General features: G+C 45.8%; 1 protein-coding gene across 1 annotated transcript; it reads right to left on the bottom strand.

The window, feature by feature from the left end:
- Positions 1-7,284: 7,284 nt before the first annotated feature.
- UQCR11 (ubiquinol-cytochrome c reductase, complex III subunit XI) lies at positions 7,285-16,908 on the bottom strand. Its single transcript, XM_075903253.1, has 3 exons — positions 16,813-16,908; positions 14,347-14,489; positions 7,285-7,551 (listed from the first exon to the last, which is right to left on the bottom strand). Exons 1-2 carry the CDS (start codon positions 16,860-16,862, stop codon positions 14,369-14,371), a joined length of 171 nt encoding a protein of 56 aa, XP_075759368.1. The 5' UTR covers positions 16,863-16,908; the 3' UTR covers positions 7,285-7,551; positions 14,347-14,368.
- Between the last annotated feature and the right edge of the window lie 487 nt (positions 16,909-17,395).

Raw genomic sequence — 17,395 nt, 5'->3', positions numbered from 1 at the left:
GTATGTCTACACAGCAACAAGTTATTTCGAAATAACCTGCCTGCTGTGTAGATATGGACTATTTCAAAATAATGTAAATACTGTCAAGCTGGAGAACTTCTTACTCCGACTACTGTAACCCTCATTGTACGAGTAAAGGAAGTCGGAGGAAGAGCGCTCTATTTTGAAATAAGTGCTGTGTAGACGCACCATTGATTAATGACATTTCACTTCAGCAGGAGCAGAGGGCTTTAGGAAAGAAAACTGAAGAGACTGATTTATGTGGAACTTTGAAACCACCTTGGGCAAGAAAGTGGGATGAGGGCCACATGATTACTCTTAGTAGAGAAGCTTTAAGAAACAGTGGATATGAGGAACCAGACACAAGGGCCTGAATCTCCCCCACTCTTCTAGCCATTTTAATACCGGTCAACAAGTTTACATTTCCCAGATGTCCAATATTCAGCACAGAGGACTATGGTGACTCCATCCCGGACTCCCACCGAGCTACCTAGGAGGTGATGGACAGGTAGGAAATAATTCCCTATTACGTTCAGGAGACGAGAAGAAATATAGAGATGAGGAGGTAAATCTTTCCTTCATGGAGGGGCAGACCTGTAAGGATCATGCCACCCGTGACTAGAAAGGTTGGTAAAGGGATCACGTCCTTAGCCAGACAAAGGCGCTACAGTGGGAGTTTGTAAAGACTTACTTGAGCCTCTCTAGTAATAGCAAGTCCTGTACCAACCCCCACCAACATATCTTTCAGCCCCCCAGTGTTACTTTGGTGCCGAAGAGGTTGGACGAATGTCTAGGATAAAGAGGAAGCAGTGATCGGTACTGTCACTGCCAAGTATGTGGCTGATGGATAGGCACTGAGTACTGGAGAGTTCACTGACGCAGTCCAGAATAAGTCATAATGACCAGTGTCCCCTGCTAGTTACCACCAATGGGCAAAAGGAAATAAGTTAACTGCTGCTTTGTCTAAGATAGAATCCTAGGGCTGGAAGAGACCCTCAGGAGTTGAGTCCTACTCCCTACCCAAAGCAGGACCAACCCCAACTCAATCATCCCAGTCAGGGCTGTATCAGTTTAGGAACTTAAAAACCTCTACAGATGAGAGATTCTACCATCTCCCTCGGTAACCATCCCTGTGCTTCACCCCCCTCTTAGGGAAAGAGTTTTCCCTAATATCCAACTTAAGACTTCCCCCACTGTAACTTGAGACCATTGTTCCTCATTCTGCCATCTGTAACCCTTGAGAACAACCTCTCCATCTCTTTGGAACCCCACCCCCCTTTCAGGTAATTATCAAATCCCCCCCCTCACTCTTCTGCAGACTAAAGAAGTCCAAATCCCTTAGCCTCTCCTCAAGTCATTTGCTCCAGTCCCCTCATCACTTTTGTTGCCCTCTGCTGGACTCTAATGGGTCCACATCCTTTCTGTAACAGGGGGCCCAGAACTGGACACTACCTCAAATGTAGCCTCACCAGTGCAGAATGAAGAGGAATAATCACTTATCTAAATCTGCTGGCAATGCTTTTCCTAATGCACCCTAATATGCCATTAGCCCTCTTGGCTACAAGGACACTCTGTTGACTCATATCCAACTTTTTATCCATGAGCTTCAGAGGGGTAGCCAAGTTATTCAGAGGGGTAGCCAAGTTATTCTAACAGGAAAAACTTAAAAAACGCAACAACAAATAGACTAGTAGTACCTTAAAGACTAACAAAACATGTAGATAGTATCATGAGCTTTAAGTTTTTCCTGTTACAGATTAACTCGGCTACCTAGCTGAAGCTTGTCTACTCACAGTTTCTCTTTTCTTCCTCCCCTCCTTTCTCCCCCCTCTTTTTTCTCCCCCCCCCCTTATTTATTCTTGGATCTGGACTTTTAACACTAATGTCATCTGACAAAGTAGGCTGTGCACACAAAACTTCATTATACCATCAGAGGCTACATCTAGATTGCATCCATTTTTCATAAAAGGGATGCAATTAGACGTATCGCAATTGCTAATGAAGCAGGGATTTAAATCTCCCCCGCTTCATTAGCATAAAAATGGCTGCCGCTTTTTTCGGCACGGAGCTTTGCTGGAAAAAAGCGCCAGTCTAGATGCGGATCTTTCGGAAAATAAAGCCTTTTCCGAAAGATCCCTTATTTTAAGAGGGATAAGGGATCTTTCGGAAAAGGCTTTATTTTCCGAAAGATCCGCGTCTAGACTGGCGCTTTTTTCCGGCAAAGCTCCATGCCGAAAAAAAGCGGCAGCCATTTTTATGCTAATGAAGCGGGGGAGATTTAAATCCCCGCTTCATTAGCAATTGTGATACGTCTAATTTGCATCCCTTTTACGAAAAAGGGATGCAATCTAGACGTAGCCTACATGTTTTGTTAGTATTTAAGGTGCTACTAGTTTATTTGTTGTTTAAGTTTTTTCTTATCCACGGTAATCCCCAGGTCCTTTTCTACTGAACTGCTGCTTATCAATGTCATCTGCAAACTTTGAGGGTGCAATCCATCCCCTCATCCAGGTCATTAACAAAGATGAAGAACAAAACCGGCACTAGTACTGACCCTAGCAGCACTCTGCTTGATACCGACTGCAAATCAGACATTGAGCCATTGATCACTACCTGTTGAGCCCTATCATCGAGCCAGCCTTCTATCCATTTACAGTCCATATATCCAATCCATACTACTTTAACTTGCTGGCAAGAATACTGTGGGAGACCATATCAAAAGCATTGCTAAAGTCAATGTATATCACATCCACTGCCTTCCCCATGTCCACAGAGCCAGTTACCTTGTTGTAGAAGGCAATCAAGTTGGTCAGGCATGCATTGCCCTTGGTGAATCCATTTTGACTGTTCCTGATTATTTTCCTCGCTTCAAAATGGATTCCTTGAAGATCCCCTCCAAGATGAATTGGACAGCGTGCAATAATGGATAGGGCTGGGAGTTACAGCTACAGGCCAACAAAAAGGAACTAAAAGGAATTTGGGCTCATTTTGTCCCTTATGCCATGAGATGGTGGGCAGGGGAAGAGTATCTAGGGCACAAGTGAATGGATACTGCTAAACCAGTAACATCCAGTCTTGAGTGCACACACTCCAAGGCTATGTCTACACTGGCGGCTTCTTGCGCAAGATGTTCTTGTGCAAGAAAATGTCCACACTGCCATGTGCGAGCTGTGCTTTTGCGCAAGAGCACCCATGGCGGTGTGGACGCTCTCTTGCACAAGAAAGCTCTGATGGCCATTTAACCATAGGGCTTTCTTGTGCAAGACATCCCTGCTGAGCGTCCACACTGCCCTCTTGTGCAAGAGCTCTGGCGCAAGAGGGCTTACACCTGTTAAAAAAGAGCGTAGCTCTTGCGCAAGAAGCCCTCTTACCACACCGTACTGTAAATTTCCTTGCGCTAGAGTGGGCGAGCAGTGTGGATGCTCTACAGATTCTTGCGCAAGAATGGCCGTACTTGTGCAAGAAGCCGCTAGCGTAGACATAGCCCAAGAGTAGAATAGGCATGGACCAGCACTTGCTGAAGAGGAAATTTCTGTGTGCGCATTCCAGGATCTTGTTAAAATCTGAGGAAGTGGGTCTGGCCCACGAAAGCTCATCATCTAATAAACCATCTTGTTAGTCTTTTAAGTGCTACATTGTCCTGCATTTTGTTAAAATCTATTTAAGATATTCAGCTTTTTTTTTTTTTTTTTTTTTTTTTTGAGTTGCATCTTTCCCCCTCCCACCTTCATAGTTTTTAGTAGTTTTAAATCACATTAGCTTTTTGGTTTTAATCCAGCTGCCATCAGTCTAACATTGAATATGCCCCCTAGTGGAGTATTTCAAGCTCACAAAGGTTAGGATTTTTATTTTCCTATCAGACCATGGTTCCCCACTACTTTGATTGTAATAAGATTATATTTGACTTGTGATTCTGTAGAGTGATTTTTTTAAATGGCACTAGATAGTCACTCTTTCCAATTGACACATGGCCAGTAATTACTGGAAGTATTTTATTACATTTCTTGCACCAAATGCCTAAAAATGCTGCCAAGCTTTCTCCTGCAACTAGATTAATAACAGTGTAAGTTGGGGTGGCCAACCCGTGGCTTGTGAGCTGCATGCGGCTCTTCAAAGGCAAAGTTGTGGCTCCTGCACCCACGGCTATTTTGCGTTCCCCTGCGCTGAACTTTTTTCCTTGTCTGGTCAGGGCACCACTTGGGGCAGAGAGATCTGACTCTGTGGCCACTGGAAGCCTGCTTGGGCCACACTCCACTGTTAAAGGGGCAGAGGTGTTTATTTTTTTGGCTCAACAATTTATTTCCCTCGGCTCTTTGCACGGTATCCACCACTATTTTGGCTCTTTGTCTGTAACGTGTTGGCCACCCCTGACGTAAATAATTAATTTGACAACTCGATGTCAATCAGATAAGCAGCCATCATTGGAGCAGTTCAGCCACTTGTGCTTCTATACAGCCAAAGATAAATCCACAGGCTACCTGCTTCTGAAAGTGCCTAAATACAGTGGCAAGTTGGTACTTGAAAATAAAGTCTCTCTGTAACCCTCACTGACCTCATCCCATCCGCATCGTATTATTACGGTTTCTATATAGAAACTAACACCTTTTAAGAGGCGACACATCTGCAGACAGGTCTTCAGAAATTCTCATTCCTTTGTAAAGAGCAGGTGCCACACAGGACCTGTACACACCCTCCTAGAATTGCAATAGGAGTTTGAGTTAATGTTAGCTGTTGACAATTCTGAAAGATGGATCCCTACCCTTCCATCAGGAACTGGACTAAAATTAAGTCATTTCCTAGAGCTCAACTAGGAAACGATCTGTCAAATGTCAGCAGTAATATTTATAAGCATACTCACCTTAGATATGTAACTGAATAGGTAAAACCAGGTATAATGAAAGAAGAGTTCACCTGCTTGATTTCACCTAAAAATGGTATTGGGAAAAGCAGAGTTTTGACAAGAGAAGAGCATGCACAAAATGAAACACAGACCTTTGAAGAGTTTTCTGGAGTCAAAAGGGGTGAGGGCACTTAAAGCTACTGTTGCCAATAGCAACGTAAGGAATCAATGGTAGTTCCAAGGAGCCTAAGCCACAGCAGCTCCCTCGTGGCCTTAGTCTAGAGCTCACAAAATCTGTTGTTCCCCGCCCCCATCGGATGTATTGTTCTCCCACCCATTTTAGCTCATCACTCCCCGTGCATCTTCATGAAACTCCAGGATCAGGATGATCAGTCAAACATGTACAGAGTCTGTAAATCAAATCACTTTTGACCTTTAAGGCCAAGTACTAAGACACTTATAGAACTGGAGAAGTTCTCTTGTAGAAATCAGCAGATTCTAAGACATCTTATATGAAGCTTACTAGCGTGAAAAATTCTACCCTGATAAGATGTGGCAGTTTTCAGGTGCATTGGTTAAGTTTCCATGGAGGTTACTGTGGCTAGAGACCTTATAAGGATCATACAAGAATGTTAACCTACACTATACTATCACTAATGTTACCATTGCTTCAGGCCAGCATATTTGAGTTTTCAGACGTAACATTACTGGATGTATGACATTTAATTTTAGTTTTTTCCTCCTCTCTCAAGGCTCCATTTAAATTAATTGTTCTGGCTGCAAAGAGTGACTAGGACCTAAAGCCAGACCTCAGTTTTACTTGCAATTTAAAGCCTTCAGCACTGAACTAAACTCTCCAACATTCAAATACCAATGTAGCTTCAAAATGGTTTCCATTTAAGTCATTCATTACATGAAAGATTCTGAAAGGTAGAATTAAAGATTAAAACATTGAAACAAAACCAGTGCTGCTCTGTGTGTGTGTATATGAAAGGACAAGCCTTCGTAAACTGTAATGGAAGAGAACATATTTTTAGTCTTTAATAGTTAAGAGGATATTCATGCTGTAATAAGATAAGGGCCTGAAACATAAGCTCACGTATCACAGGCCAAGTATGAGGCTGGACACCTAGACAGCAATGGTCAAATCTTTGCTAATATAAAGCAGATTAGGTTGCTAGCAAGAGGCAGGCCCTGCTCACAAAAACTGGCAAGAACACTCATACCTAAGATGTACTAGGCACAGGCTGTAAGCATATTCTAGAGGGGTCATAACAGAACCCCTCATTAACATACGTCTTGGTACCAACACATACCCACAGATAACATACATACTAGCCCAGGCTCAGGTCTAAGTAGACAGCATGATGGATAGTAATGGAAACCTCCCTTTCTATGAGGTAAGATAACTAGCTAACAGAGGGTGGCAACCTTGTACATCAGGAGCAATGTGTAACTTGTTTGTACCAGTGTATAAAAGTGCCCCCCAAAAAGTGGTTGTCAGCTGATCATGGGGGCAGCACTAAATCCAGAGTATTGATTGGGTGTTAGTCAGTTGTCACGATGTACACATGTATAGTGGTACAGTGGAGAGTCTGTTCGCTATTATTGTACTTTGCTTGGCAATAAACCTAGCCGGATGCTTTCGATCCTTATCTGATTTGTGGTCTCTGGGGGCTCTCTTGGACACTGTCATGTTGACTAATTGTGCATAGCTAACAGATTAGACAGGGGAGCACATGCATGCAGGCAAAAGTTTATCATCATTGATGGAACAGAAGACGTGTCAGGAACCCATCAGGACAACCCTGCCTGACTGACATGTTATGTTTGATGCTTCTGCTATTTGAGTTGAGGGCACAAAGGACTGTGCCATCACAAATCCCAACTCCTTCCCCCTCCTCAACTGCTTGAGGAATTTCCATCTAAAAAGTGTGCTGGTGTTAAACATGTGATGGAACAATCTATTTTTCATAAGGTAAGGTACACTAAAGTTAATTCAGTTGTAATGAAATAGCCATTGGCAGGGCTTGACAAAACGGCGGTGAAAGCTGCTTGCCAGCCCCGCACCGTGCATGCACCAGACCGGCGCTGTGCATGCGCACAGTGCCGGTGAATGGGGAGCACGGAGCGACCGGGTGAAATTTACTTGCCATGAGCAAGCAGAATCAGCAGTATGTCGAGCCCTGGTCATTGGAATACTGAAGTTTCAGTTACCTACCCTTTCAGTGGAATTATCATGCTACTTTACAGCACCAGCTGTTAGAAGTAAACCATCAGAGGACTCTACAGAAATTGAACATTTGAATACTTTGGATCCATGTTAATGGCACTAATGGTTGGAGGACGAGAGTCATTTCTCAGATTGCATTTGAGAGTTATGAATTTAAGTTTAACCTCCATCACAGAATAGCTTCCACAAGGAAGGGTCAACTTACCACAAGTTATTCAGTTTAGAATTTATTTTGTACATCTGTTTTATGAATTCAGCTCATCTGAATGAGACCTTCTGTGAAAGTAACCCAGAAGCATATTCACATATTTGTGCAGCCAGCATGTTAAATCAAATGTGACTGTTCATAACTGTTCAGTAGAGATTAAGTAACATCACGGCCTCTTCTGAAGTCCACAATGAGCATTTCAAATTCACATCAGACTAGGGTCTCCAGGAGGAAGAATGGATCCAATACACCCAGTCCAGCCCATGGTTCCTACGATTAAAAAGAACAAAACAGTTAATAAGCAAAGCACTCACACTTTCCTTCATCACTCTCTTGCACCTAATGTATTTAAACAACCATTTCTTATCACCTTTTATGTCCCTTGCTAGGTTTCACACATTTTGTTCTTACATGCTGTTCTTTCACATTGCTCCTTTGCAATGTTTGTAGGATTTCTTTTAGATGTTTAGGTCATTAAGGCACTCCTGATATAGTCTTCTCATCCTTCCTTTGAATAGGAATGGGTTAGAGTTGTACACTAATATTGTGTCCTTGAGAGACTGCCAGCATTCCTGAACTCTTCTTTTTTAGATTTGCTTCCCATAGGATCTTTCCTACCAGTTCTCCAAGTTTGTTAAAGTCTGAATTTTTTGAAGCTCATGGTCCTTATTCTGTGGCTCTTGCTCCTTCTTTTTGTTAGGATCATGAAACCCGTAACTGCATGATCACTTTTACCCAGTTACCTTCCACTTTCAGATTCACAAGCAATTTCTCCCTGATCTTACAACTATAGATCAAACTTCTGCTTCTAAATGCAATGTGTAGAATACAAATTGAATATGATCCATGTCAATGCCATTAATTGACATGTTCCTGAAATCATAGTGCACATTCATCCACTTGCATGTATTTATTGCCCCTTCCTTCAAGTGGAGTAAAGGCTTATTACATTAATTTAGGTTCTGTACCACAACTTTAGAGCCTTTCCATTAACAGGCTCAACAATTAGCATGGCAAATGACTTCGCACTAAGTTTCCTAGAGCAATTTATCAACTTTTAGAAGTAAAATCAATCCCACATTAACACTCTAGCCCAGTGGCTCCAAACCTTTTCAAGGATACGGACCCCTCTCCTCCCCCGCAAACAATATAGCTCTGCCTGCAGCGTGCACCCCCCCCCCCAGCCCATGATACTTCCCAAGCAGCGTCCCTCAGCCCACTGGAGAAGCAGTACGGGCTGAAGGACATGCTGCCTGTTGGCACGGAGCCTCTCAGCTGAGCTGAGAGTCTCTGTGCCAGCAGCCAGCAAGTCCCTCAGCCTGTGCTGCTTCCCAAGCTGCGGGAAGCAACGTGGGTTGAAGGACATGCTGGCTGCAAGAGGCTCTGTGCGGATCCCCACCCCCCACAGCACCGCCATGGACCCCACAGGCTGGGAACCACTGCTCTAGCCCCCATTCCGAACTGTGTTCCCCTCATGAAGCTACTAATAGAACTTGCACTTTAAGTGAGGGGACATAGCGGAACGCAGAAAAATGAACCAAATCTCCTTTACAAATACTTTAAAGGAAAATTTTATTCTTTATTAAAAAGAAAACAGCATTTTTTCCCTAGTTTCTAATTATGTGTTCTGTGTTTTCAGATTCAAAAATCCCACAACCAGCAGTCAACTATATATTAGAGAGTGACTAAGAACGCTCCTAACTGGTAAGAGCCAGGACCACCAAATTTAGTGTACAGCTTCCTCTTATGATAACTTAAAGCAAGGTCAGGGTTTGGTTGTGCCAGGACAATGGGATGTGCCTGGAATGGGATTGCTTCTCATAAAATCAAACAGAAGAGAGAAGAATCCCAGGCAGGTGAAAGGGGATGGCTAGGAGCACACCTCAGCTCCCTCCGAGATTGCCCCAGCCTCCCACCTCACAGGAACCCTTTAGGAAGGACAGGTGGTGGGTGTGAGAAGGGGACATTGCTAGCTCTTCCCCTTGTCAGGAAGCGAGGGAAGTACACAGTTGGTGGCATTCCTCATTCTGAGCAGCACAGCTCATCTGCCCCTGCAAATTTTGCTCTCACTCCCTGACAGGGACAGGTAGGGGAAGAGCTAGCAGGCCTAGTAGGAATCTTTGCCTCTGTTCCCCTCTACCCCCCTGCCCAGAGCCCCTCCAACCCTGACTCTCTCATCCCCCACAACCCCAGCTCCCTGCCCTTGAGCACCCAAGCTGCGCTGGATAAATATGCTGGTGTTTAACAAAAGGAAATTATCTCAAGATGCCATAGGATCAAGCACCATAAATACAATTGTCTCTTCCACGGAAAGATATCAAGATGCAGAACTCTCCCCAGATAACTGTTTCCCCAACCCTTTTGGATTGGTGATTCCTTAATCCAAGGGAAATCTTCACAATACCTTTACATTTACTTAAAAAAAAAAAAGCTGAAAATAGGGATGTTAAGATGCGGTTAACTGCCCATTTGTTGGTGGCCCGCAGTGCAGTTTGGGTTTACACAGGGTTCAACACATGGCCTCCACTGGGAACAAGCTCCACAACAGCGAGGCGTCTCCCAGGTGGGGTGAGCATTGAAAGACGCAAGTGCATGGGCTGGCTGGAACAGACAGGTACAGGGTGTTGACATTTCTGGCCCCCAGGAAGGATGTGCTGGGAGCACCAGCGCATTGTGTGAAAGGAGCTATTTGCATGTATATGAAACCACACTAAAGTTGCAGCCCTCGGCGTGTGCTGAGAGTAACATTGTGGCCACCGGGGCTTCCAAAGTTGAGTAATCCTGATCTAACCCTTCTGACAGTGGCCCAATGCCACATGCCCCAAAGGGAGTGAACAGAACAGAGAAAGCATCAAGCAACCCCTTCTCCCATCACCCATTCTCAGCCTCTGACAGAGGCTAGGGACACCATTCATAGAATCCTAGGGCAGGCAGAGATCTCAGGAGTCATCAAGTCCAGTCCCTGCCCAAAGCAGGGCCAAACCAACTAAACCATCTCAGCCAGAGCGGTGTCAAGCTGGGACTTAAAAACCTCTAGGGATGGAGATTCTGCCCCCTCCCTTGGGAACCCAGCCCAGGGCTTCACCACACTCCTAGGGAAAAAGTTTTTCCTAATATCCAACCTAGACCTCCCCCACTGCAACTTGAGCCCATTGCTCCTCAGTCTGCCATCTGCCACCACTAAGAACAGCCTCTCTCCATCTTCTTTGGAAACCCCCTTCAGGGAATTGAAGGCTGCTCTCAAATCCCCCTCACTCTTCTCTTCTGCAGACTAAATAAGCCCAAATCCTTCAGCCTCTCCTCATAGGTCATGTGCTCCAGCCCCCTGATCATTCTGATTGCCCTCTGCTGGACCCTCTCCAATGCGTCCACATCATTTCTATACTGGGGGAGCCCAGATACAATACTCCAGATGTGGCCTCACCAATGCAGAAAACAAAAGGGGAATAATCACTTCTCTAGATCGGCTGGCAATACCATGCACCCTAATATGCCATGAGCCTTCTTGGCTAGAAGGGCACATTGTTGACTCGTATCCAGCTTCTCATCCACTTTCTGCTGAAGTGCTACTTAGTCAGTCCCCTGCCTGTAGCAGCGTTTGGCATTCTTCTGTCCCAAATGCAGGACTCTGCACTTATCCCTGTTGAACTTCATCCGAGTTCTTTTGGCCCAATCTGGGCCCTATCCCTGTCCTCCAATGGATCTACCTTTCCCCCTCCCTTAGGGTCATCCACAAACTTGCTGAGGGTTCAATCCAACCCCTCATCCAGGTCATTAATAAAGATGTTGAACAAAACCACCCCTAGATCTGATCTTTGCCTGGTGGTCAGTTTCAAGCGGAGTGCCCAGACATTGAGTCGTTGAACACAACCTGTTGAGCCCAACAATCTAGCCAGCTTTCCAGCCACCTTACAGTCCCATTTATCCAATCCATATTTCCTTAACTTGTGGGAGACCATATCAAAAGCTTTGCTGAAGTCAAGGTATACCATGTCGCCCACCTTCCCCAGAGCCAGCTACCTGGTCATAGAAGGCAATCAGGTTGGTCAGGCAGGACTTGCCCTTGGTGAATCCATGTTGACTATTCCTGATCACTTTCCCCTCTTCCAAGTGCTTCAAAACTGATTTCTTGAGGATCCCCTCCATGATTTTTCTGGGGACTGAGGTGAGGCTGACTGGTTTGTAGTTAGTTCCATGGATTGTCCTTTCCTTTTTTAAAGAGGGGCTCTGCATTTGCCTTTTTCCAATCATCAGGGACCTCTCCTGATCTCCACAAGTTTTCAAAGCTAATGGCCAAAGGCTCTGCAATTACATCAGCCAACTCCTTCAGTACCCTCGGATGCATTAAATCTGGACCCATGGATTTGTGTCTGTCTAGCTTTGCTAAATAGTTCTTAACCTGATCTTTCTCCATCAACAGTTCTTTCTTCCTACGCATCCTGGCTAATAGCCAGGGCTTGACAAACCACAGCGAGAGCACTCGCCAGCCCCGCAACCGCGCATGCACCAGACCAGCACTGCGCATGTGCGCAGCGCCGGTGAACGGGGCGCACGGAGCGACCGGCTGAAATCTACTCGCCATGGGTGAGTAGAATCAGAGGTTTGTCGAGCCCTGCTAATAGCCATTGATGGATCTAACCTCCATGAATGTATCTAGTTCTTTCTTGAACCCTGCTCAAGTCCTGGCATTCACAATCTCCTCTGGCAAGGAGGTCCACAGACCGACCACGCACTATGTGAAGAAAAACTTCCTTTTGTTTTAAACCTGCTACCTATTAATTTCATTTGGTTACCCCTACTACTTATATTATGAGAACAAGTAATTAACTTTTTCCATATTCACTTTTTCCACACCAGTCATGATTTTATTGACCTCTATCATAGCCCCCCTCAGTCTCCTCTTTTCTAAGGTTAGAAGTCCCAGTCCTTTTAATCTCTCTTCATATGGTACCCGTTCCAAACACCCTCATCATTTTGGTTGCCCTTTTCTGAACCTTTTCCAATGCCAGTATATTTTTTTTTTTGAGATGAGGCGACCTCATCTATACACAGTATTCAAGATGTGAGTATACCATGGTGTTATATAGAGGCAATAATATGTTCTTGGTCTTCTACTCTATCCTTTTTTTAAATGGTTCCTAACATGGTTTGCTTTTTTGACTGCCACTGCACAATGAGTGGATGTTTTCAGAGAACTAGCCACAATGACTCCAAGAGCTCTCTTGAGTAGCTGTAGCTAAATTAGTGTCTATGGTATGTATAGTTGGGATTACGTTTTCCAATGTGCATTATTTTACATTTATCAACATTAAATTTCATTTGCCATTTTGTTGCCCAATCACTTAGTTAAGATCAAAGCAAACTGTGAAGAGTTTCAAAAAGATCTCACCAAACTATCTTGAAGAGTTTGGTATCTGCAGATTTTGCCACCTCGCTGTTTATAAATAATCTGGAGAAAGGTGTTGAATAGGATTGGTCCCAGTACAGACCCTTGGGGGACACTAGTTACCGCTCTCCATTCTGAAAACTTACCATTTATTGCTACCCTTTGTTTCCTGCCTTTTAACCATTTATCAATCCACAAGAGGACCTTTCCACTTAGCCCATGCCCTTACTTTACTCAAGAGCCTTTCGTGAGGGACTTTGTCAAAGGCTTTCTGGAAACCTAGGTACACTATATCTACTGGATTCCCCCTTGTCCACATGTTTGTTGATCAGAAGCCGATTTAAAGAATAGCTTATAAGCCACAGATAATAGTTCCGCAATTTCAAATTTGAGTTTTCAGAACTCTGGGGTGAATGCCATCTGGTCCCGGTGACTTGTTACTGTTAAGTTTTTCCAATTGTTCCAAAACTTCCTCTAATGACACCTGAATCTGGGACAACTCAGATTTGTCACCTAAAAAGAATGGGTTAGTTGACTAAAATGCAGGACAATGTAGCACTTTAAAGACTAACAAGATGGTTTATTAGATGATGAGCTTTCGTGGGCCAGACCCACTTCCTCAGATCAAATAGTGGAAGAAAGTAGTCACAACCATATATACCAAAGGATACAATTAAAAAAATGAACAAATATGAAAAGGACAAATCACATATTAGTTGACTACTCGCTGAAAGAGATGGATCCCTAGCTGAAAGAGATGGATAAGGTAAGGAAGTTAAATGCAGATCAGCTCAGAACATGCATGTTATAATTGTAATTACTGTGAGCTCTTCTGCAGAACTTTAACACCCTTTGACACTATAAAGCAGGGCTACTCAACACGTGGCCCACGGGCTGCATGTGGCCCATTTGTTTGCGGCCTGCAATGCAGTTTTTGTTTACGCAGGGCTCAACACAGCCCACAGGCAGGAGCCAAAACAAAAAAGTATTCAATATAATGGTCTTCTGTTGATATGCGTTTTAGTAGTTAAATTCCTGGACTGTCATTGCTCATTAAAAGTGCTGTCATATGAGTGGAAATGGGGTAAATACTGCATTTTATTAATATAATCAAAACTGACTTAAATGTTGTGTAGTCTCATCTTAATCTTTGTATTCATGCCCCTCAGTGTGAAAGAATCTGTTTGCATATATATTTGCATGTATATGCAACCACACTTAAGTTGCGGCCTTCAACATGTGCTATGAGTATCATTGTGGCCCCCAGAGCTTCCAAAGTTGAGTAGATCTGCTATAAAGGATCAAGTAATCCTGCTAACACCCTTGTGACATATTATCTGTGTTTTTACAGCTGGGAACACTTACACTGAGAAAAATCCACTACACTACACTGGCTCACTCTGAAGAATAATATAACTAGCTAGTTTCCACAGAGATGCACTAATAATGTAACTGGATTGGACTATTTTTTATCTAGAGTGTCAGAATGCCATCTCTTACTCGCAGTACAAGGAAGACAATTACATGATAAAGCACAACAGTTCTCTTTGAGGACTAGGTATTGGACAGAATATTACAGTTTCAAATTGCTAGATTCTATGTTCGCAGTGAAATCAAATAGCATGTAACCACAAAATGTACACAAGTCACTCCTGATAAATACAAAACAGAAGACTCACCATTAGAGGGAAGAACAGCAGTTTACTCATCTTTCTTAAACTTGCCATTAATGTAGGGAACATAGTCAAGGATCAATCTCCAATCTGTGGCCCATACCAATCCCACAGCGCCTACGGTGCCCCATGTAGTCAATGTGGGGGTCCTGTAGAACACAGATACAAACATTTAGATATGTAGAAGAGGGATGTTTCTCATCAGCTACATTAGCAATAAGCATCTGCTGCTTACTTACGGAATCATAGGACAGGTCTACACTGGCAAGTTATGGTGCTGTAATTTTCTCACTCGGAGGTGCGAAACACTCCCCCCCAAGTGCATCAAGTTACAGCACTGTAAAATACCAGTGTAAACAGGTTCCCAGTACTTTTACCTTACTCCTCTCATGGAGATCAACTTGGCCCAATAAAAGATATTAACTTATCCACCTTGTCACGTCTATTTGTAGTCAGCTTCAGGTTCTCATGCTCTAGCACATCACTGCAAGGTTGGGTGGTAAACACTGTACAGGAATCTCTAAATCCCTGCATCTCGCTAGAGATGGTTAAGCCAGAAAACAGCCAGGGCCAAATTTTAATTGCAGTTAGACATTCATGGATTATAAGGCCAGAGGATACTACTGTGATTGTCTAGTTTAACCACCTGCAGAATATAGAACTTCCTCAAAATAATTTGTTTGACTTGTGTTAGGCCTTAGGGAGAGAGAAAGCTAGAGTTAGGAAACTATATTTTAGCCTATTTAAAACACAGTTTAGTTCACTCATTATTAGCTAGGTAGAGTATTTAGAACTGGGCCAAGACTTATGTTAGCTGAACTAAAAAAAGTATATAGTTACTTTGCAACAGAATACTGACAACAACAAAACTGCCTGCAATTTTTTCCTCAAGTAAAATGAGAAGCACTGGCCACATCCTAGAAGTAAGAAACAGCATCTGATTCATCAAGCAGTTTAAAGTTAGCAGACCACAAAATCTGCCAATAAATCTTTGCCAACATACACCAAGGTGGTAGTTTTAGAGTAATTATACTACCTCCATTACAAGCTGACACCTTTTTCTGTGGTCTCTGAGCAACACTGCATGCATCTGACGAAGTGGGTCTTTGTCCACGAAAGCTTATGCTCCTACACTTCAGTTAGTCTATAAGGTGCCACAGGACTCCTCGCCGCTTTTGCAGATTCAGACTAACACGGCTACCCCTCTGATACTTGACTGCATGCTAGGTACATGGAAATTTAGATCTTTTATCTCAAGGTCACTGCACAATAACTAAACTGAATAGTGACAGAAATGTAGCCGTGTTAGTCTAGGGTAGCTGAAACAAAATACAGGACTATGTAGCACTTTAAAGACTAACAAGATGGTTTATTAGATGATGAGCTTTTGTGGGCCAGACCCACTTCCTCAGATTCCTTCCACTATTTGATCTGAGGAAGTGGGTCTGGCCCACAAAAGCTCATCATCTAATAAACCATCTTGTTAGTCTTTAAAGTGCTACATAGTCCTGTATTTTGTTTAAACGGAATAGAACCCCATCTCCTTGTCTTTTCTCCCTCCCACAATTAGCATTCATTTTCTCCTTGGAAAAGCGATAGCTAAAAGCAAACCGTGGAGAAGGCGGCAAGAGCAGGTGGGTCACCCCCATGCACTCCCTCTCCCTGCTCAAGGAGCAGAGCAGCTAACGGCCCAAAGCGAACTGGACTTCACAGTCCACCCTCGCCTCACAGCCAGGCAGCAGTGAGACAGGAAGGAGCCCTCCCGAGGATGGAAAGGCATCTGGGAGGGGAAAGACCCCAGAGAGGGGAAATCCCCCCCCATCAAGGCAGAGAGCAAGGGCCCAGAGGAAGTACCAGGCGCCACAGAGAGGGGCCCAGAGGTTCGCCCAGGGGAAGGGGGGCGGGCTCGTCCCAGGGGAGGGGCCCCTGAAAGAGGGTCCCGGGACGGGGGGGGGGCAGGCTCGCCCCAGGGGAGGGGCCCCTGAAAGAGGGTCCCAGGGCGAGGGGGGCGGGCTCGTCCCAAGGGAGGGGCCCTGGGAAAGAGGGTCCCGGGGCGGGGGGCGGGCTCGCCCCAGGGGAGGGGCCCCTGAAAGAGGGTCCCGGGGCGGGGGGGGGGGGCGGGCTCGCCCCAGGGGAGGGGCCCTTGAAAGAGGGTCCCGGGGCGGGGGGGGGGGCGGGCTCGCCCCAGGGGAGGGGCCCCTGAAAGAGGATCCCGGGGCGGGGGGGGGGGGGGGGCTCGCCCCAGGGGAGGGGCCCCTGAAAGAGGATCCCGGGGCGGGGGGGGGGGGGCGGGCTCGCCCCAGGGGAGGGGCCCTTGAAAGAGGGTCCCGGGGCGGGGGGGGGGCGGGCTCGCCCCAGGGGAGGGGCCCTGGGAAAGAGGATCCCGGGGCGGGGGGGGGGGGGGCTCGCCCCAGGGGAGGGGCCCCTGAAAGAGGGTCCCGGGGCGGGGGGGGCGGGGCCCCGGGCGCTCACCAGGTGCGGAGCAGCTGGGCATAGCGGGGCCCCATGAGCTTGTTCAGCATCCTTCCGCCAGCGCAGTGGCTCGGCCGCCGGCCTGAAAGTCACCCCTTCTGCGCATGCGCCTGCGACGCGGCCCCAAGCAGGACCCGCCCCGCCTACCCACGCTGCGCCGCGGAGCGGCCAAGGACCCACGCGCCGGGGGCGGGCAGGGCTGCCCTGGCGCCGCCTGATCAGAAAAACGAACTAGCCACCTAACCTCCGTGATGAATTATGATCGCGAATCCCCGTCACCCTCGAGCTCCCAGTTATCCCCCAACCCCCGTTAGCCACGCCCCTCCGACCCCCCTTCACACCCCCTGCCCCTCCCCCCCATAGTAGCCCGCCTACCCCCCCCCCCCCGGTAAAACATCGGGATCCCCACCCCCCAAAACACGAGATTGGCTTAAAAATCACCAGACTTTTACAAATCCTAAATCCGGGCCAGTCACCCCCCGTCTGGCTGTTGGCACCAGCAGGGGCCACGTTTCCCAACTTTTCGCCCCACCCCATGGGCCAGAAATTTACTGAGAAAGAAAAGGGGGGGGAGGCTCCCAGC

Source organism: Pelodiscus sinensis, chromosome 19, assembly GCF_049634645.1.
Source record: "Pelodiscus sinensis isolate JC-2024 chromosome 19, ASM4963464v1, whole genome shotgun sequence".
Taxonomy (NCBI): domain Eukaryota; kingdom Metazoa; phylum Chordata; order Testudines; family Trionychidae; genus Pelodiscus; species Pelodiscus sinensis.
The sequence above is the reverse complement of the archived record's forward strand: the minus strand, read 5'-3'. Positions and strand labels throughout refer to the sequence as shown.